Source organism: Equus caballus, chromosome 9 (assembly GCF_041296265.1).
Source record: "Equus caballus isolate H_3958 breed thoroughbred chromosome 9, TB-T2T, whole genome shotgun sequence".
In the NCBI taxonomy this organism is placed as follows: Eukaryota; Metazoa; Chordata; class Mammalia; order Perissodactyla; family Equidae; genus Equus; species Equus caballus.
The window spans coordinates 88,742,167-88,764,972 of NC_091692.1; the positions used below are offsets into that span (position 1 = coordinate 88,742,167).

The following is a 22,806-nucleotide window of genomic DNA, read 5'->3' on the forward strand; positions in this document are numbered from 1 at the left end:
TTATTTCCCTGCATTTCTCCACTAGACCGCAAGCTCACGGAGAATAGTCAGCACCTATTTGCTGATCCTTGGTGGCACTGCCCCTATTTTCCTTGGGGAAACCACCTCTCCCCTTCTCTTGGTGCCTGGTTCAGGTGGACAGACTGACTTCCCTCCCAGCATTGGATCCACTCCAAGCCATCTGGAGCCTCACACACTTATTCACAAAGTGATTGTTTTTGTCATGTAAATGGTACCCTTCCAGAACCACTGAAACTGGGCCTCTTGTCATAACTCCTAAAGGCTATAATCTCTTTCTGTTTGACTGGAAACTGGGAAGTCGTAGGCACAGAGCCATCAAGAACCACCATGGAGTAACAGCCTTTTAAAGAGTAAAGCTGACACGGAACAGAAGAGGCAACAAAAGTAGAGGTGGACAGAAATCTGAAATCTATGCCTGGGATCTTCATGAATATGAACTAAGACATTTTGTTACTGATGAATCCATTTTGAGTTGGGTTTCCATCCGCTGGAACTGAAAATGCCTGACTGATAAGACGATGAGCATGCCTATATCCTTAGCACGTAGAACGTCACCTGGAACAGACTGAACACTCAAAACCTACGGGCGAAGTAGATAGAATAGAATCAGAGGGAGCTCTTGTTCACCGAGGGCTTCATAGCCACGCAAAGAAGAGGGAAATAGTTCCAAAAGGGTTATATACAGAGTGCTAGGGAATCATGAGAATGTAAAATGCTACCTCCACCAGCCAGAAGAGGACAGAGAAGGCCCCACGGAGGTGGTCCTGTTTGATCTGGACCCTGAAGAAGGAGTCAGGGTCTTCCAGGCATAGCTGGTAGGTAACACATTCCAGACACAGCAAAGAAAATGCACAAAGTCTCACTTGACCTGTCTAGACTCAAGCATTATTATCTGTAAAATGGAGATAACATCTTAACTGGAGCACCCCAGTCATGGAGCATCTGCCCTGTGCCGGGCACTACATGGGCAGTGTGGAACCCACAGTTGACTAAGACCTAGGGCCCAGCCTCCAGAAGCTGCTAGCCTGGTGGGCGAGATGCAGAAGTAAACATGCAACGGCAGTGCAGGAAATGGGCATGAGAGAGGGGAACCCTGGGAGCTAGAGGAGCACAAAGAAGGGTCACTTAACACCACCTCCCCAGAAACACAGGCTGGGGTCCCTGCAGGAGGTGGCTGTGGAGCCTTAGTAGGTGTTGGTCACCTGGAAGCTGTCTCAACAATGAAAGCTGCTTTCTCTGTCATCCCATCACCTGGAAATGGAACTGAAAAACCCTTTAGCATTGACCTAACAGCGGCACCGGAAACAACATGGAGTGGGGCCTATTGGTCTCTGGGAGGAGAAGAAGCCCTGGTCAGTGAAGTGAATAGTCATCATCTTGCAAAGACAAATAAAGAGAAGATATTAGTTTTCCATTTAACCTCAATCTTATGTAATCATAACCTTAGGTTTTTTGAGTATTTAGCAGACATGACATATGGTGCTAAGTGCTCTTCATGAATAATTTTGGTCATTGCAAGGTAGGGACTATGATTATCTCCATTTACAGATGAAAATGTTAAGGTTTCGAGAGCTCGGTAAACTGCTTCTGAGTTCCAGCCAATAAGTGGGAGCTGGGCTTTGAGCCTTGACAAGCTGATGGCAGAGGCTTGATGCCACACTGTGCACGTCATGACTAATCTGATGTCAGCAAACTAGAGATTAGGGCATGTGCTTATTGATCTTATTTCAGATTTACTCCTGATGGGAAACACCAATACCCTTATATCTTTTGACCTTTCCTTTCCAAGAGCATAATATTAAAGGATGTTTCTTTCTTCTTTTCTTTCTTTTTTTTTTCCTTCATATAGAACATATCACATACAGAGCTAGGTATAAAGAGTAAAATCAGACACTTGTGTGCACTACCCAGATTTAGTAAAGCTTAACATTTTGCCAAATGTCTTCAGAGTTTAAAAAAATAAATAAAACACTGAAAATCCAGTCCTTCTGATGCCTCTAAGGTGACACCCCAAAGGCAGTCACCTCCTCTGCGAATGCGTCTCATGGGTGCTGGGAGCACCCCTGTCCTCCCCTCCTCGCTCAGGTTGATACCAGTTCTTGAGGGTACGTTAGTCATCTCTAAGTCATGTTTGGGCCTGGAGAGGAAGAATTCCTCGGGTGTGGCGAAGATTTAAAACAAGCAAACAAACCAAACTCACTTGCATGATTCAAAACGTTCCCTTGGAGATGTTCAGAAGCCACCAACTGGGACTGAAGGGACGGGTTGTGGGAGTTTTCTCTGGGAGTCTGAGATGTGACATGGCCGGAAGAGGATGCTTTCACAGATTCTGCATTCGGCTTCTCTGACACCCACTCATCAATCAGAGAACAGTCCAAATCACCTCCTGGAAAAGCAAAAGCGTTCAGTGTGTGTGTGTGTGTGAGTGTGCGAGCACGCACATGTGTTGAGTGACTCTCAATGCATGGCAGCTAATGATCATACCAATAGTAACACTATTGGAGTGGGATGGGAGATGGGTCTCTAGATTAGACGGCATGTCAATTTGTCCTCAACCTCGAAGGTTGAAGAGGAAAAGGATCTTCAGTGCAGGTGGGAGTAAAGGCCAGAGACATGAAGGTTTGGTGAAGGAGGCGGATTCCAACGTGGTTAGAACAAAGCGGCCAAGGGAAGCCAAGTGGAACACGAAGTTGGAAAACTAGATTGAGGGAAGCTTGTGGAAGTTGTTGACTTCTGGGCTGGAGAGTTTGGAATTCATGCTGCCGGCAATGGAGGGATGGAATGTCTCTGAGTGAGGGTTGCACTGTATACACACTTCCGTGGCATTTTTGTGTAGATAAAATAATGTGTAGTTTTGGGAAATGATAAAATCCAGGTGGCCCTGAAAGAAATGATGAAATGGTAGCCTAAGATTCATGTAAGAAGGAGACAGGCTATCTTACCCCTCATCCCCAAGTGATGCTGAGGACTGTATGGATGGACTGGAAGGATGTGTGGTGGGTATATGAGCCTCTCACATTTATGGCACCAAACATTATAGCAGAGCCACCTCCTTCTATTTCTAATTCACTCACTCATTCAGAAGACGTTTATTGAATGTGACTGTATCTTAGGAACTGACCCAGCTGCTAGGATATAATGGTGAATTAGACAGATGTTGTTTTTGTCCTCATGTGCCTTAGACTCTTGTGAGACATAGAAAATAGCTTGTAATAAGTGTCATGAAGGAAATTCTCCCTCTGGAAAATACATTGAAATGCTGGATAACATACAATAAACACTTTTTTCTAATTCTTTTTGTTCAAAGAGACTATTTCTTGCATATATGGTTTCAAGAATGCATGCCTATCTTATTGTATGAAGATTTATACATAAATATATTTTACTGGTCCTAAAATTAGCCTGACTTTCCCTCAAAACAAAATAATCAAGTTTGTTTAAAAAATATGTAACATCAAGTGTCAAACATGCTAAGATAACTCCCAGTAAGGATTGATGTCTTCAACGTGAAGTCACCAAGGGATGACATTTAATCTTTGATTCTTGATTTGAGTCAGAGATTAAGGGATACAAAACTCTCAAAGCCCAAGCTTCCTTGGAAAGGGTGAATGTGTTAAGAATGTCTTCCAATCAGAGGGAAAGCTAAGCATAGCACCTTTGGCTCAACTACTGGATGTCTTCCACTTGGTTCATCTGGCAGAACTATGTCTAGGATTCTCTTGGTTCTGTCTGTGGGGGATGTGTGATGTCCACTCAAGGCTCAACTTCACTCTGATGGCCTTGGGTAGGAATTTGAGGTCATTTAGAACTTAGTGACTTGGAAGCAAAGCCACTTAAAGAGAGTAGCTAAAAGTCATGCTATCGAATGTGCGTGTTTCCCAGCTGGTGTCTAAAAGACAGTACGAGTTCAACAAACATCATTTTAAATGCGCAGCTAAGCTCAAAATAAAAGGATATTCCCAAAGGCCAAGCCAGGGAAACCCAGAACCATAGGTATGAGCTATGGCTGGAGCTGCCCTGAGGAGTGAGAAAGAGACTTAGAAGTCATGGCAACCAGAGGGCTGTGATTTAAATGACTCTATAGACACAGAGAAAGGCCTTGGTCTCAAGAACATCAGAGAATTGGAACTGAGTCCCTGCATGTAACAGGGGTTCAAAAAGCTAATTTTCCAATGAAAAACTAGTTTAAAAAAAATCTGTCCACTAGTTTAGGGAGAGGGCACAAAAGCTTATTCCTTCTAGCCTAGGCAGAGAATGGGAAGAAAATGTTTCTCTTGACATTTTATAAGTAAATGGGTTTTCAGTTCAAATTTATACTAATATGAGAAGTTAATGTTAAAAAACAGGGGCCAGCCCTTTGGCCGAGAGGTTAAGTTCATGCACTCTGCTTCAGCGGCCCAGGGTTTCACCAGTTCAGATCCTGGGCTCGGACATGGCACTGTTCATCAGGTCACACTGAGGTGGCGTCCCACATGCCACAGCTAGAAGGACCCACAGCTAAAATTATACAACTATGTACCAGGGGGCTTCAGGGAGAAAAAGGAAAAATAAATAAACAGCCTCAAGCTGGTACTAGCCCTGTAATGTCTGCCAGGAGCCAATGTAAAAGCTTTCAACTTGAGCTGCGCAGATTCCCTCAGCTAAAGCAGATGGGAGATGAGCTCACACTCCAAAATCACAAAACACACGGGGAGATAACCTCCTGTGGGTAAGGAACATAAGGATGGTGCTGCAGAAGGGCGTGATCCTGGGGTGGGAGATGAGTAAGGTAGCCGTGAGGTTAATGCCTGATTTAAGCATTGAGAAGTGGGCATGATGTCTGGGGAAACTGGCCCAATTTATTTTACCCTGGGGAAGCTCTGAAGGGGGCCTATAAAATTTGGTCATTTTTTCCTCCCATAATATCTCCTTATTTTTGCTTCTTATCTAAATAGGATGATATATTTATGGTCCACATGAATCTTGGCTTCATGACAAAGGAAACACTCAAATCAACTAAGCAAACACTTACTGAACCCATAAATTGTAGGACACTCAGATAGATGGGAGGAATACAGGGAGAATAAGACATAGGCACTGACCCCAAGGAGGTTGTAATCCTAGGGATGTGTGAGTGTGTGTGTGTGTGTGTGTGTGTGTGTGTGCGCGCATGCTGGTGGGGACAGTGAGAGAGGCATTGGTCATGGGTAGGAGATACATGTAAACAGATGATATCATTTGTTAAAAAGAAACAAAATGTGGTTCGCTGGAAACTTCAGGGACTTGGGCTTCAGAAAGACCCTAACGTGAATTTTAACAAGGGTAATATAAGGCAATCCTTAATTTTCCTGACCCTGAGTTTCCTCATCTGTAAAACAGGACAATAGCTTCTGCCTTTCACAGTTGTGATAATTGAATGAGATAAGAATAAATGTAGACATTCTGAGATATAGTATAAATGGAGGGAATTGAAGCTTCTATCATTGACAGTTAGACACAGTCCCTAGTTACAGACCAAAGGGGATGGTCAACTCCATGATGGAGATGAGAGTGTGCTGGTCAATCATCAATGGATGTTTCAAGGTAGAAGAGAGTCTTAAAAATTTATTATCATACAAAACGATGAGTTTATTACTCGATCTTGGAAGAGAGAGTTTTGAACTGGCTATCTAGGAAATTGCTCTACAGTGAAGGGACTCCTTGACCAGTACCCAGACATTTCCAGGCACAGTGGTTATCACATATGGCTGCTTTATTTCCCTGACTTCACTGCATGACAATGTCTCTCTAGAAGAAAGTGCCCTGGAGGAGGGAAAAGAGTGTGGCCTCTGCCACCCGCCCTGTTGCAGAACTGAATACACACAGCAAGAGGGTCTCCAGGAAAGACCAACTTAAAGTGTGGGGGGAAGTATCCACAGCTCCTAAGGAGAGTTTAGAGACAGGGACAAAAGAAGAGCAGGGGAGAAGAAATGAGGAATCAAGGAGATTATTTTCACTGTGTGGTAGAAACTTCAAGAGGAACAAGGAGGAGTTTGAGCAGCCATAGTTAAAGACCAGAAAGGCTTTCTCTGCTTTGACTGCTGTCATGAGATATCTGGAGCTAAGAGAAACTAAGGAAAGATAATAGCTAAGAGGAAAGACTGAGGCAGCCCCCAAGTGAATCCCCAGAGAGAGCACTAAGGCAGAGGAGTTTGGGAAGGGGAGCAAGGGTAGAGGAGAAGGCACAAGCTTCAAGGGCGTGGGGCAGGCAGATCTACTTATGTGTTCAACGCAGGGTTATTGAGTAACTGCACACATCACACTGTATGGGAGCTGGGAGCAGGGTGTCAAGGTAGATACTGCTGTGCCCTACTCATGGGCTGGAGTGGGACAGACATCCGTGCCAACAATTAGCATGCAACGAGATCATTGGTACAGTGAAGGCTAGCAGACGGTATCAGTGGGAGTCTAGGAGAGAGTGTCTGAGTCTGTCTGGGGAATCCGGGGAGGCTGCACAGATGAGGCATTGCTTAAGTGGAAACTTGATGACAGACAGCAGGAAGAGGGCAGGTCAGGCAGAGACAGACAAAGGAGGAGGAGGAAGAGGAAGTGGAAGAAAAGGAGAAGGAGGGGGAAGGGAGGGGACGGAGGAGAAAGTAGAAGAAGGAAGAGGAGAAGGAGGAAGAAGAAGAGAGAGAGAAAGAAGGGAGAGGAGAAGAAGAGAAGAAGGGAAGACATCAACCTGTGGGAGAACATGGTGGGTTCCCGGAACAGTCAGTTCTCCAATGTGGCCAAACAGGAGCATGTGAGTGTGGGCTGTCCTGGGAGATGCTTCTGGCTGGACCCTAAGCAGGGGTCAAATCATGAAGGGTTTCATGGGTCACAGTGGGGAGCTAAGATTTATTCTGCAGACAACTTGGAGCAGGAGTGTAACATGAGAAGCTTTGCATGGTGAAATGCTTACTCAGCAGTGAGAGATTAGAAAGATTCTCAGCCCTGTTTCAGGAGCTGAGCGTGAGTGTGGACACTCAGGGTCCCTATATAGCAACGCTGCTTAACTGGAGGTAACTTCTCTCTCCAGGGGAATGTCTGGAGACACTCCTGGTTGTCACAACTTGGGCAGGGGAGGAGGGAAAGAGTGCAACTGGCATCCAGTGAACAGAGCCCAGGGATGTTGCCAAACATCCTGTAATGCACAGGACATGCCTGGATACTGAGCCACTGAACTGGTGCTTCTGGACGTGGGAATTCCTGCCAACCCTGCAGGCTCCCTCTCACCATTCCACCCACAACCTGAGGCCTCTCGACAAAGCAGTCTGCAGAAGCATCTCCGCTGGTTGCCATAGAAAGAGGAAGCAGCAGGAAGTGAAACAGGCAGACCATCCCGTGACGCCCACGCTGCAGACGAGGCCTGGACCTTGTTCATTGCAGCACTGTTCACAATAGCCAAGCTATGGAAACAGCCCAAGTGTTCATCTATAGACGAATGAATACTGTCAAGAAAATCCTGCCTTTTATGACATGAATGAACCTGGAAGACGTGCTAATAAGTGAAATAAGCCAGACACAGAAGGACAAATACTGCATGATTCCACTCACGCGAGGTATCTAAAACCATCACACTCAGAGAAGCAGAGAATAAAATGGTAGTTTCCGGGGGCTGGGGAGGGAGAAATGGGGAATTGTTCAATGAGTATGGAGTTTCAGTTATGCTAGATGAGTAAGTTCTAGAGATCTGGCTGTATTTAACAATATGGTATTTTACGCACTTCAAAATTTGTTAAGAGGCTAGAGCTCATGTTAAGTTTTCTTGGGAAAAAAAACCCAAACAAACCACAAAGGGACACAGGCATCTCTGGGAGGTATTGGATATGTCTATTACTTTGATTGTGGTGATGGTATCATGGGTGTTTGAGTGTGACCAAACTCAAATTGTACACATTAAATATGTGCAATTCTTTGTCTATCAACTACATCTCAATTAACCTTTTTTTTTTTTTTTTAAAGGAGGCTATATGGTCAAATTAACATGGAAGTGGGAAAGAGCTGGGAACTTTCATGGCTGATTACGAATTCATGAGTGGTACTTAACGAAGATCTGGGGAGATGGGGATGAGCCTGTGACAACAGTAAAAATATTCCTGTGTTGTCACCCAGGGCTGTCCTGTTGAACATACAGCTCTGCCACTGAGAGTTGGATGAAATAAAAAATGCACCCTAGGTGGAATACTGGAAATATTACACAGGATTTTCTAGAAGAAGAGGTGGCTAAAGAGAGAAACCACAAAAAATCTTAACATTAAAAAAGGATCAAGGATTTGTCTCTGAAAAGATAAGATTTGCCCCGAATTCACACTTTCCCTAACCGACATTTAATTTTTTTTCTCCAACCTTAATAGTAAATGGAAGGATCATAATGCAGAAAACATTTCAGCGGAGAGCTCTTTGATATTATATTCAAAGATATTAATTGCATTCTGTTTCTCGGTTTATTTAAATTCAATGTAGTTTACTTCTGTTTTAAAAGGATGAATCTATTTCTTCCAAGCATATTTGCATATCCTTGCATGTAAAGCAGGCATTATTGCTCGCTATAGAGGAAAATACAAAGCCATATACAGATGTTGCCATCAAAGATCTTGTCTTGCCTGGGGTCATCTTGCCTTTCCTGGGGCTGGCAGAAATAGAGCGGGAAGTCCTGTTTCGTCCTCCCTCCAGGAATCCTCCACCCTCTTTCAATATGACTCACCGGGCTCTGGGAATGCATCCCAAATTGCAGTATTGGGGTCTGGGGAGCTGCAAACTGCCATGGTGAAAGAATGAATTGCGACTAATGAGGCAAGGTGTCTCGAAACAGCTGCGGAAGGGGTGAACTAAGGATAAGCAAAATAGGCAACAACAACAAAAATCCTTTTCAGCCAGAAAAATAAAGCAAGAGAAAATCAGGGGAAGTAAGTTTTGATTGCCTCCATTGCCCAGAAAGAAAACAGCCAAATGATTTAGTTTTGAATTCTTCTTGAGTCTTCTAACGAGGCGACATTTCCAGAGAAAAAATAAATTGCTGATAAAAATCACGGGGCTTTGGGTAAATCTGGAAAACAAGAAGCCTGGGGAAGATTTGATTACAGTTGACAGCAGGGACGAGAGATTTCAAAGTCCTGCGTGCACCCCGGTTGACTAATTACCGATTTTGGAGGGGGGAGGTTTGATTTGTTATATTTAGAAGATATTTGGAAACCATGAGAATTTTAACAAGATAGCTTATGCATGTGCAGCACTGCTGCGGTCCAATTGCTTTCAAATTGTTTGGACATATTTCGAAGAGGCAGCTATGAGAAAACTCGATGTTAATTTCCAAATATGTGAAACACTGCCTTTAGAACAGTGATTTCCACACTTGAGTCGCCCAAGCGTCATTTTCCTGATTCTTGCTGTATCCTAGAGCCTGCTTACTCTTAGCCACTTAATATTTTCTTCATGTTGTTTCATTTTAGTCTTTTACTTTAAAAGAAACTTTCTATCAATCATTTAAATGCCTTAAAGAGAAAGTAAATGTAAAAGTAAGTACAATGAAAATGAGACTATTTAATTTGCGGTAAATACTGTGTGTAGCAGAAAGCTCTGAGCCTGTTAAAAGAATGTGTTAAAACAAAAGAGGGGCTGGCCCGGTGGAGCAGTGGTTAAGTTCACACGTTCCGCTTCTCCGTGGCCCTGGGTTTGCTGGTTCGGATCCCGGGTGTGGACATAGCCCTGCTTGGCAAAAGCCATACTGTGGTAGGCGTCCCACATATAAAGTAGAGGAACATGGGCATGGATGTTAGCTCAGGGCCAGTCTCCCTCCACAAAAAAAGAGGAGGATTGGCAGTAGTTAGCTCAGGGCTAATTTTCTTAAAAGAAAAAAGAAAGAGGAAAAGAAAAAACAAAAGCAGAGTAGCAGGAGTTGGAGAGACTTAAAGCGACCACAGTTCTAAATGAGTCCTTCTTGGTTTTGTCAGGACTATGAGAGTTGGAAGAGGACTCACAGCTTCTTTCTCACCGAATGAGATTCAGTGTCCATTACTGCAGTGGCCTAGAGGCAGCGGTTGCCCCACGCCACACTTTGGGAAACATTGCTTTAGAACAGAGAAGAGACTTGCCCCTTGCGTTCCAGAAAGCCAGCCTAGAACCAAGAGATGTAAACTTTCCAAAGGCACATGATCGGTCAGCCTAAGCAGCCGCTTCTGCAGCGGCGGTACCAATGGGAGGAAGAGGCCGCCTGAAGAAGTCATGAGAGTCCAATGTAGGCAAATCCATGGGGACCCAGAGTAGACGACTGGCTGTAGGGGCCCGGGGAAAGAGGGCAGGAAACGGGGGGTGCCTGATAATGAGTATGGGTTTCTCTTTGGGGCGATGGAAATGCTCTGGAGTTAGAAAGCGGTCATGGTTTCACAACCAACCTTGTAACGACACTAAAGCAATCACTGAACTGTCCATGTTAAATTTTATGATAGGCGAATTATATCTCAATTAAAAAGTAATGTGTACTCTTTATTACTGTAGAGATTTGTGCCAACCTGTCAGGGATGTTGAGAGTGATTGAGATCACCCCTACCTTGCCTTCTGATTGAAGATTTCATACATAACTTACCCCCAGAGATTTCTTTAAGGCTGCAGGATACTTGACCTATTTATCAAGCTGGACACCATTAGTCATTTCTTTATATGCTTCTTTCAGGACAACATGCTGGTTCCCAATTTGAGAAGTTTTTCCCAAAGAGCCTCGCCTGAGTGTAGCATAGGGAGTACATGCTCAAGACTCTCGGGTTTGAATCCAGGCTATGCTGCTTAATAGTTGTGTAGCCCCACAGAAACATCTAATCTGCCTTAGTTTGCCCCTCTGTAAAATGGGATAAGAATGATATACCCTCTGTGTTGTTGCAAATGACAGGATTTCCTTCTTTTCTAAGGCTGAATAATGTTCCATTGTATGCATATACCAGTCTCTTAACCCATTCACCCATTGACGGACGTTTAGGTTGTTTCCATATCTTGGCTACTGTGAATAACGCTGCCATGAACGTGGGAGTGCGGATGTCTCTTTGAGATCCTGATTTCAACTCCTTTGAATATATACCGGGAAGTACAATTGCTGGATCATACGGTAGTTCTATTTTTGATTTTTTAAGGAACGTCTACACTGTTTTCCATAATGGCTGCACCAGTTTACATCCTCACAAAGAGTATACAAGGGTTCCTTTTTCTCCACATCCTTGCCCACACGGATGAAGCTGAAGGCCTTTGAAATAAGCCGGCCACAGAAGGGGAACTGCTGCAAGATTTCAGTAGTACAAGTTTCAGCTGTACAAGGTGAATAAATCCTAGAGCTCTACCCTACAACATAATGCCTACGCTTAACAACACTGTGTCGTATACTTAAAACCTTGCCAAGAGGGTACATCTTATGTTGTGTTCTTATCACACACACACACAAATACTATTCCCCCACAGACTTTGGAGAGAAGTGATGACGTAACACGGATTTGTTGGAATGGCGCCGGCCCATGGCACTCATTTCTCTTAGGGATAATTATTACTAGAGCTTCTGTTCATCCTCCTGAATTCCTTTCTTAACTCTCCTTTCTGCTCATTCACTTATTTTCCATAGGTAGACTCCTTTATTCCAAAGACTCCTTTACCCTACCCTACTAGTTGTCGTATTGGCTCCCACATCAATATCTCTAGATATTTTCTTACCCCTTGACTCCTTTTTTACATTTGCAACCCCATACTTTCTACTTCCCATGGGTACCTCTATTTTAACTCATATAAAATAGAATTAATTGTCTCTTTTCCTGACCCAAATTTGCTCTTTTTTGCCTTTTTAGGGCTAATTTATATTGAGTAGAATACCAGCTTCTGAGCTAATATTTATTTTTCTTGAATGATTGCATTTCAGCCTTATAACAATTCTTTGTACTGGTATTTTTTAAATTGTATACATGAAGAAATGGAGGATCAGAGAGGTTAATCAACTTGCCCAAGAACACTCAGGTAGAAAAAGGTAGTTCCAGGACTTGAATTTAGGTCCCTTCAGCTCACAAGCTCATTCCCCTCATCACTCTGCCGGGCTGTCTTCCAGGCCTTCACGTCTGGCAGAACTTTCCAAGCAGCCTCCCAAATTGAAGCAGCTTCACTTGATTCCTCCCACATTCTCATCACTAGATTCGATCTGCCACCAACCTGTCAATTCTACCTTGAAAAACATTCCTTTAATCTCTTGCCTCCTCTCTATTTCCAGAGCCGCTTTCCTTAGTGCGCCCGCTGGTTTTCACTCCCTCTGAGCTCCCACTGGGTCCTCTTTATCCAATCTTCACCTCCTGTTACTAGAAAAGTAGTCTTTGAAAATCCAAATCTGATTGTGTCATTGCCCTGCTTAAGAGCCTTCTAGAATATCCTTGATGGATTCAATAAAGTCCAAACTCCTGGACACAGCACAGAAGTTTCTTCAAATATCTTCAGTCTATCTTTCCAAGCTCATCTCCCACATCCCTGATCCTTCTCTTTTTGTCCTGTTTATACGTCTTTGTTACTGTGGGGAACTAGGATGCGCTCAATTTAATCAATCATTTGATCATATAAGGAAATATGTCTTCATTCAACAAGCACTTATTTTGTTTTTCTAAAAACTTACTCTAGTATTCCACACACATACACACACACAAGCTCACGTAATAACTGGTGAAATCTTAATGGTATTGTGTCAGTGTCAATTTCCTGGTTTGGATAATGTGCTACAGTTGAGTAAGTTGTTAGCAGCGGAGGAGGCTGGAGGAAGGGTACACAGGCTATCTCTGTACTATTTTTGGCAACTTCTTGTGAATCTATGATTATTGCAAATTAAAAAGTTTTTTAAAAAAATTAACATAGTATTTGAGTTTTCCACCCCGGAAGCAGGTTGAGAAAAATAGTAGACAAGTAAGTGCTATACCTTGAAATTATTATATTACTGTATTCTATAGCTTCTCTCGCTTGTGCTTTGGGCCTAGCCCATGAGGTATCTGCTGGATTTCACCCTGGAAAGGAGAGCAAAACCCTTTCTGGCAGCAGAGCAAAGGCTGGGCTTTCAAATTAGACAGACCTAGGCTGAAGGTCAACTCTGCTGTTTACAAACTAAATGATCTTGGGCAAGTCACTTATCCTTGAACCTCAGTTTCATCATGATTATAATAAATATGATAATACGATCTACTTCCTAAGGCTTTGGGGATATTTAAACAAGACAATGTATGTAAACAAGACAATACACTTAAACAAGACAGTATGTAAAGTGCTTGGCATATAATTAGCAGCTTTGACTTCCCTTTCTCTCAGTCCGCATCAGCAAACCGTGTTGGCTCTACCTTTAAAACATATCCAGAATCCTGCTACTTCTCACCTCCACCTGCTGTCATCTCAGTTCAAGCTACCATTATCTCCCGCCTGAATGACTCCAGCAGCCTCTTAACTGGTTTCCTTGCTTCTGCCTCGATACCTACCTTACATCTAAACACAGCAGCCAGAGGTATCCTGCCAAAATGTAGATTGAATTACGTTATTTCTTTGCTCAAAATCCTGCAGTGGTTTCTCCTTTCACTCAGAGTAGAAGGCAAAGCCCTTTGAAATGGCCTCCCAGCTCCCTGTCCTTCCTGCCTTGCACCCATCCACTCCCCTCTGAGGTCCTGTCCTTTCTTCTCCCCTCTGAGGTCTTGTCCTCTCTTTTCCCTGCTCACTCAGCCCCTGGGGAGCTCCTAGTCCAGAACCTTAGCACTTGCATTTCCTTTGCAGGCATTGTTCCTCGCCCAGATGGTTTGCTGCCACTTTTAAGTCAGTGCTCAAAGTCGTTCTCAATGGGCCCTTCTAATCACCCTATTTAAACTTGCAATCCCCATCGCTTCCTCGTTTGTTATTGCTTTACCACTTTTTAACTTGCTATGTAACTTATTTATTGTCTATCTTCCAGAATAAGGGATGCAAGTTCCATGAAAACAAGTAGTTTTGTCTGTTTTATTCAGCACTATGTCCCAATGTGTAGAATAGTGCCTAGCACATAGTTGGCCCTCAGTAAAATCTTCCAAGTAAATGAAGGAATAAATTCCAGCATATGAGGAACACAAGCAAACCACAGAGGTGTGGAAGAACGTGGTCCATTCGGGACACTGAGAGCAGATGAGTGCGATCAAAGTCGAATGCATGTATGAAGGGACCTGGTCTCTCGCCTTACTTTCCCAGAAGACATCTTGAAGAGTCCTCAATACCCCATGTCTTCATTTCCTTACCTCCCACACTCTCCTCACGTATTCCCAGTTCTTTTCTGCCCCCTTCACTCCACCACCAATAACCTCCAGGTCAACCACACCAGTTGTCATCCTATTTAATCTTTGGGCATGATTTGCCACTGTTGACTGCTCCCTCCTTCTTGAACCACTATTTCTTCTTGATTTTCCTTACACAATGCTCTCTTGGTTTTCCGCTCATCTCTCTGAATGCCTCCTCTCTATCTCTTTTGCAGGCTAATCCTGTCCTATTCATCCATTCAATGTTTGAGTTAATTAAGTTCCATTCTAGACTCTCTCTTTGCCAACTCTACCCTCTTCCTAATCTAGTTCATCTACTCTGTGGCTTCAATAACCACCTGGACCGAAATCACTCACACATTTATAGCTGTAACTCAGACTTCCGCTCTGAGCTCAGGATAGACTTGCCCCTTGGATGTCCCAAAGGGACTTACACCTAACATGTTCCAAACCATGCATGTGGTCTCTCCTCATCCAGCAAACCTACTCACTAGCCTCCCCCGATGTCAGCCTCTTTCGTCTCTTCAGCCCAGAATGCTCTTGCCTTCCCCCTTTGTCACAAAAGCCCCTCTCATTATCTAGAACTCAGCTCAATTGCCACTTCCACAGGGACGCCTTCCCTGAGTTTGTGAATGGGTCAAATCTCCCATGACATCATCTACCTTTTCTTCACAGCCCTTACCACAATTAGTGTTTCGTATTTGCTTGTGCAAGTATTTAACAAAGGTGTGGACCCCACCCCGCTGGCTAGTAAACTAGAGACAGGGGTGATGTTGTTTGTATGCACCCTTGTCTCCCCAGACCTAGCACAGTGCCTTGCAGGTGGTAGGGGCTCAACAAATATCCATTGCTTCTATTCTAGTAATAAAAATAATTATCACTACAAATTACTGAGCACCAGCCTTGCACTGTGCCTGACATTCATTGTCCCATTTAATCTTTAAGATATGCTTTGAGTTTCCATCACTGTGTTCATATACATATCTATGTATACCTACACATACACACACGTGCGTATTTGCATATATACATGTATTTGCATATATGCATATTTGCATATATGCATATTACATAATATGTATATGTAATATATCAAATGTATACATATAGCATGTATTTCAACAGGAATATATATATAATTATCACACTATGTGTACATATCTTGTTTTTAAAATGAGGAAATTGAGACTTAGCAAAGTTAAGTAACTATCACAATGTGCCCAAACTAGGACCTGAACACTGAGTCCAGTCTCCTTTCTCCATCAATATCCTGTACAGAAAAGATATGTTGGAGCTGTGGAAATATTTTCTAGGTATTATCAACTTAATAATTTACACACTTAAATTAGGCTATTTTGCATGATATGGACACATATGTATTTGGATCTTAAAAGTAGCTTGGAGAGAACTTTAGGTGACTTTTTAAAATGTGGCTCATCCTCTCTATCTGGACTTTACACTGGTCCAGGACCACATGGTGGCTATTGCCCATTTGGAAAGGATATTCCACAAAGGTAAAGGGGATTCGGACTCACCACCATTTTCGCTGCGCTGGTGCGTGTCCAGCCTTCTGACCCCCTCCAACCAGATGTCCTCAATCGGGGAAGAATCAACATCATCGAACCTACTTCCGTGCAGCCAGGATTCAGAGGGACTGAAGTTGAAGAGAGAAGAAAAAGAACGGCGGATTCTCTTTTTCTTTCTAAATATTCTGGAGGGAAACGAAAGTAGCGTGGTAAATAATGAATAGCCGTCACCTCAGGTTCAACACAGAGAATTCAAGGAAAGTAACTTGATGCACGGAGCACATCTCCACAACCCGGGTCCACAAAGCTCATTTCATTTGTTCCCTCCATTCATTCCACAGAAGTTTCTTAAATTTCTGTGTGTGCCACATGCTTGGATCAGTGTCAAGGATACTGAGATAAAAGACAAGACGTTGGGTACAAAAAGTTCCCAATCTAGTACAGGAGAAAGACAAGAATAATGTAGATGCAGCTAATGCTTTCATAGAGCTTCTTCTGTGCCAAGTGTCTTTCTTAGTGACTTACATATAGTAACTCATGCTATCTTTGGAACACCCCTGTGAGGTAGGTACTATTGTTACCCCATTTTTTAGATCAGGAAACTGAGGCACAAAGAGGCTAAGTAAGTTGTATGAGGTCATACGGCTGGTAAGTGACATAGCTGGGATGTTAATCGGGGCAGTCTGGCTCCATAGTCTCTGCTTTTGCTTTCTGCGCTCTGTAGGGGATATGCGCTCTGACAGAATTAACTGAAGGCTGCCCTGAGAGCACTGGGAGGGGCGTTGCTAATCTCCTGGGATGGGAGAGCTCTGAGCTGCAGTGAAGGACAAGTAGATGTCATACAGGGTCATGCTAGGAAATGAGGCTGGAAAGGTAAAAGAAGGCAGGTAATGAAAACCTTGAAGGTTGCACAGAGGAGTTGAAATTTAACATTAGAGCAAAGGGAGACCACTGAAGTATGTCAAGGGCAGGGCGATGGTGGTGACATGATTTTCTTTGCATTTCCAAAAGATTTTGACGACTCACACATCCACACTCCTACAATCCATCCTCTACGTGGTAATCAGTGTTATCTCGCTCAGGATAAATCTGATAATTTGTCAATGGTTCCTCTTTACCCACAGAATAAAGCCCAACTCCTTAGCCTGGAATTTAACCCTCTCCATCCAGCCCCTGCTTCTGTGCTCAGTCTTCTCTCTTGCAGAACATCCCTTTCCACCCTAAGCTGGATCCTTACCAAACTACTCACCATTCTTCAAATTGTATCAGGGTCTCCCAGAGCTCCATGCCTGTTCTCTCTCTCCAGAAGCCCCCTTTCCTACTTCTATTTTAACTAACATCCTAACACCTCTCATGACTCAGATCAGGCATCCTCATCTCTAGGAAGCTTGTTTTTACCTGCCTTCCAAGCAAAATAGGCCAACGCTCCTTTTCCCTCCCTTGCACTCTATTCAGACGTCTACCGCGGCACCTGCATGGCTTCATTACTTTTGTTTGTTTTCATGTCAGTTATCCCTGCCCCTCATCAGCCTTTGTGTTCCCACAGTCAGGAGCAGCAATGGGCTCCTTATAAATGATTGTTGAATGAACAAATGAATGAGTGAATAATTAATGACTGGATTGGACTTCAGATTCTTTTATGTGCTATCTTCTACTTACCGAACTAAGTTTTCCTTGTACAGAACACTAGTCTGGGATGGGCTCAGAGTTATGTTGCCATCTTTGTCAAAGAGGAAACTGTCTTCTGTCCAAACGTAGTAGCCGTTGGTGAGCAGTCTGGGACTTCGGCGGCAGCTAAAGTGGGAGCCTGTCAGGGGATCTATGGAGCAGCATTCAAAGGAACTGTCACCATCCAGGAAATCACAGGAAAGACTACAGAGGGAATAAGGAAAGTCCTTTAAATCTCTATGCTGTCCACTCAGTCACACAAAAATCACATTTCTAATCACCGTGAAGGAAAGCACCTCTTTGCAGTCATGGCTACCAGTTACTTATGCAACTCTAAGAATGTCACTCTTAATCATCTGGGCTTCGTCTCCTTAGCTGACTGCATTGAACTGTATGCTATGTAGTGCTGCTTTCTGTTTGAAACACTTCAATGAAACAGTATGGCTCGTCAGTTTCTTCACCCTATGATGCACCTACACCCTTGACATTAGCCCATTTTCTTGGATGGAAAAAATTGCAAAATAGGCTATTTGGGATGTCAGGAGCTCATAGTTTCTCCATTCCCCCTTACCTTGAACAGCCTTCCAATTGCTATGTCCTTACTCTTGTCACTGTAATAGGTAAGTTATAACTATGCAGCTGCCAGACACATATGAATTATAGGGGGAGCATGCCATCAGAGAGCAAACATGCAAACATGGCAAACATACCTTTGCCAGTTTCCCTCTAGGTCAGCCGCACAAGTGACAGCTCAGTTACCTTCTCTGGTTTAGTATCCAGGCAAGTGTCCTACTGGATAAATCTGTTTGTGTCTTAGGTTTGAAAAACGACCACATGCCTGTATGATTGTAAGGCCAGCTCACACCTTATAATCTACTGAATTTCTGATAAATGTCTTAGTTTAAAAGCCTGTTCACAATTAATACATGCATTAAAGTTAGTAAATTATTATTTTAAATATAGATATCACTTATTGAAATCTTACTATGGGCCTGGCCCATACTTCACGCTTTATCTACTTTTCACAAACCTCCCTAAAAGCTGAGTATTATTATCCTCATTGTACAGCAGGAAAAAAAATGAGACAGAACAGCAAATAACTTGGATATTTTACATAGCTAGTAAATGGCACAGCTAGGGTTTGAACCCTGGTCCATATGCCTCTAAAGCATGTGTTCTTGCCACATGACCTGCTTGCTCATCCTTGGCTGGTTCATTTGCTAGTAGCAGAGGCCTAGAATTTACAAAAAGGGTCAGGTTCTAATACCAACGCATGGTCCCTTTGTACCATTGGCACATTTCAGAAAATGTTAGAGGAAAGATCAACTGATGCTCGTGTAAGGAATAAAAGACAGGCGGAAAGAAGAAAAAGGAAGGGAGGAAAAGAAAAAAGTCTTCATTGCAGAACTTGAACAAAGTGGTAGACTCTCCATGTGGAGCAGGAAATTTGGCTAGCTTGTGCATTGGTATAGAATCTCGTTGCCCTTGTAAAGTGTGATAGAAAAGCATATTTATGAGAACTCCAATTTGAGAAACAGTAGCCATACATCAGTATTCAGTAGTTTCTCCACTCACCGAACAAATAATTTGCATCCACCCTTCCCCCTCAAAAATTCCATGATTGGGTTAGGCAAGTTTTCATTTTGTATGTGCATGGAACTGAAAAGATAAACACATACAAAAACTGGATAATAGCTAAAACTAATATTTTTAAACCGAGAATACAACAAAATAAGGCATGCAGGAAGAGAATTTGGTTGATCATTCTCGAGAAAAGTCCCATGGGATACCTTCGGAAAATGCATGTGGGAGACGGCTTTTCAGCATGTTCTTTCTTGGATCCAGAAGAACCTGCATAAGCAAATGAGAGAGAAGTACAAATTTATCACATCTCACCAACATGCATGATTGCCAACAGGAAAGCTGGTAGAGAAGGTGTGAATAGTTGGTGTCCCAGCCTCGGCAGAGACGCCAACTGGTACAGCCACCCAATGAATCAGTACTAACGCAACTTGTCACCAGGCCTCTAAAGAAAGCAAGAATTAACCTAGGGGCTTCTATCTTCTGCTTCTTATCTCACTCATCACTCCTGTGGAGGTGCCTGAGTGCAAGATGAGGCGATAATAAATCATTAACCTCAAACTGACTTGTGAAAAGGCTGAAGAAAACACCTTGTGTGAAGCTGTAGAAAACCAAAATCAATTACCCAACATGCTGGTTATTTTAGCTTGCCCAGTAATTTGAGGAATTCAGTCATCTGCCTGGACTCTCTTTCAGTCATGCATTTTAAACTACTTCTATTGTAAAAGTAATGAGCAAAAAGACGTTAGCGGAGGAAAAAAATAAGGTTTTGCCTTGTTTTATGGAAATGATTTCCTAATGTATGAAGCCTGAGAGCATTCTTAATTTAAAAAAAGCATGCATTCATTCATTCCAGTTTAACTGAAGGTATGGCAACAGATTTCAATTGGGAGAAGTCGCTCTTGATTAATATTCTAAGCTTTAAAGCAGAATTCTATATTGTAGAGTAATGGTGTGAATTCTTCTAACAGACAGGCTCAGTGAAACTTCACTCCATTACTGACAATTAATATCTAAGACAAAGAAAGGAATTTATACTTGCAGATTGGGCTGGTTGATTTGTAAAGAGAAAATTGTAGGTGTGTGAGGGAGGGTTAGAAGCAGAGTGTGGGGAGAAAATGATAAGAGGAAGGAAGAGACTTGAAACCACTACCGTTTTAGCAACGCCCTTATTTTCTGCAAGTAGCTATCAAAATCATTCAGTATTTTTTTTATAGACAAACAGTTTTGCATCTTAATAGTGCTGATAAACGATCTCCTTTCACATTGATGCATAGGCATCTAAAAAAAAAGTGGTGATTTTTTTTTCTACTAAAAGGAAAAATACCACATTTCTATCAAGGAAAGAAATGAAGTCAAAATCATTGCCAAAGTGAGCACTGGCATTTAAGAAGCAGAAGCTCCTGACAGATGGTTAATGGTATGAGTATCAGCAAAATCAAAGCAAGGAAATTGCTAAAAGCAGTCTAATCGTTTGAAAGATAATTGCGTAGAGCGGTTCTCTTACATTTGCTTGCGACTGGTGTCGACATCAGTTGAGAAATTCGGTACATCTTGGGAAGGCTGCTTGTTCAAACTTCACAGATTTTCTGCAAAAGACGTTTTAAAAAGGTGGATTGCATGTTAAAAATAGAAAAATGATGCCAAAACAGATGGCATCTACTAATTGCACTAGTCAGATTTGTTTACTGAAACAATACAGAGAAAGAAGATTGAAAGCAGGAGACCGGATTGAAGAACCACTGAGGTTGTGTCTGCCTCTCTGATTTTATACTACATTTTCTGTTGTCTTGCTCAGTGCACCTAAACCATCTTTTTTCTGTAAATAGGAGCAAGATTTTATTTGGGCAAGCTAGACTGATGAAGGTTGACTTGTAACTAAAATAAAACAATGAAAATGAATTATTTGATTAAGAAATTGGAAAAAAGATTTGTTCTAGAACCCTCTAAATTAGGATGTTTGTATTTTCATCAGCCAGCACACATCAACCTTATCAAGTTTCAAACAATGCTTGGGGATTGGTGTCTGTCTTTTACCCAACACCAGAAACCATTGACAGGCAGGCAGAGAGAAGGCCAGTGATCTTTTGTAGTTGATATCAGCCTGGACATTCCTAAGCAGCATCAGCAAGATTGCACTAAAAATAGTACACCACTGGGCAGATTTCAAAACTCAGTTCTCATGAACATATAATTTACTTTCTCAAGTACAAATTAAACATATATCCAAGTGTGTAAATTATGTAAACTTTGATCACTTCCACTCATCACAGAGATCTACCTTCTGTTGACTATTTAACTTTGTATATATCACTGCTCTAATAGCTTTACAAGGTAGAACTAAATTCTTTTCTGATTCATCACCTCCATCCACATTTTTAAAATCCATAACTAGTAACGGGTTGTGTTTGTAGTTGCCATACATTAAATCAATAATTTAATTCTACAGCTCCAAATTGATTCTTTCAATAAAGCATGTACAAAACTTGCTAGAAAATATAGATCCTGGCTTTTAGAGACCTTTAGAGAAGTCAAGTGAACTTTCTGGCATTCCTTGGAAAATCTCTAAATCAAAGCACACATTCATAGATTTCATTGGTTTGGAATAAAAAACAATATTGTTTGCACTATAATATAACAGTATGTCACTTGTTCTTTTGATTTTTTATCAATACAATATGAACATACAATATGAAATTAACCTATGTTAGTTTTTCCCAAGCATTAAGTTTAATTTTAGGCCAATAGTCCTGAGGCAAAAGCGAGCTCTTATTACTGTATCTTACAAATGCTTGCAGCAGACCACAGGCAGTATACTAACCGGCTAGTACTAGTAACACAGAAAAGGACTTTAGTTACAGCTCTAAACTTTTCAAGAAACACATCCCATCTACTAGTTCCATCAAAGCAAGACATCTGTTCTGAAAAATAATTTGCTCATACATGTTCCTTCCAAAGGGAGCTCCCAGTCTCTTTTCCAGTTGATAAATGACAAAATAATTACTGAACTACCGAGCTTCCTGTGGTTGACAGTCAGCGGAGAAATCCAGGACTTAGCAGTTCTTCAGCTGAAAGTAACGTCAGAGCGTCAAAAGGCGCAGAAGTCTCTCAATAAAGGGGAATCCCATCTTCGTCTCCTCCTAATAGATGGCTGCACATATGGCCATGTGCAAGTGTTTACAGAGAAGTTCTGTCTGCAGCGGCCTCTTGTTCTTTTGGCTGTCTCTAGAATAGAAGAGCACGTACTTCTTGGGAAAGTCAGCCGTACAACTGCTCTTGTTTTCTTTCAAAATCAGCTTGCGGAACCTGAGGCTGAGAGGCAGAATGAGGTCACACTTCCTGTTGGGCTCACATCAGTGGTGGTATTCACGCTGAGGTGCATGGTGAGGACTCAAGATTGTCTCACCAGCAGCGGGGGATGTGCTGCCCATGAGTCAGGCCAGCTGGCTACATCATGGTCACTGGAAGGATGCTTTTCTGAGCTAACTTGTCACCCCTAGCTGCGAGAACACAAGAAAAACTTTCAGAGATGCAACACTTCTTGGTTATCATCGTCTGGCCATTTTCAGTATGAGTAGTGCTTTGTCCAAATCAATTAAATTTATTGGGGATAATGCACTGATGCTCTTGAATTCAGAATATGATGAAATACAAGGAGCTGGATCTTCTGAAAATGTCTGCAGGGGCAACATGTTGATCCACCGAAGTCTGGGCTTTACAAGAAACTCTGTGGGTGGCAT

General features: G+C 42.5%; 1 protein-coding gene across 6 annotated transcripts in view; it reads right to left on the bottom strand.

Moving 5' to 3' along the window:
* TMEM71 (transmembrane protein 71) overlaps positions 1–22,520 on the bottom strand; it is a 31,748-nt gene extending 9,228 nt beyond the window's left edge. The window contains exons 1-6 of one of the 6 annotated variants that reach the window (XM_070221843.1): positions 22,010–22,520; positions 20,574–20,655; positions 19,276–19,336; positions 17,477–17,689; positions 15,827–16,002; positions 2,222–2,407 (exon numbers count right to left, since the gene is read on the bottom strand). In XM_070221843.1, coding sequence (XP_070077944.1) covers positions 2,222–2,407; positions 15,827–16,002; positions 17,477–17,689; positions 19,276–19,336; positions 20,574–20,619 — 682 coding nt within the window. In that variant the 5' untranslated portion in view covers positions 20,620–20,655; positions 22,010–22,520. The remainder of the gene's footprint in view (positions 1–2,221; positions 2,408–15,826; positions 16,003–17,476; positions 17,690–19,275; positions 19,337–20,573; positions 20,656–22,009) is intronic. The other 5 variants (XM_023648984.2, XM_070221844.1, XM_070221845.1 and 2 more) reach the window with 5 other exon arrangements.
* Positions 22,521–22,806: the final 286 nt, after the last annotated feature.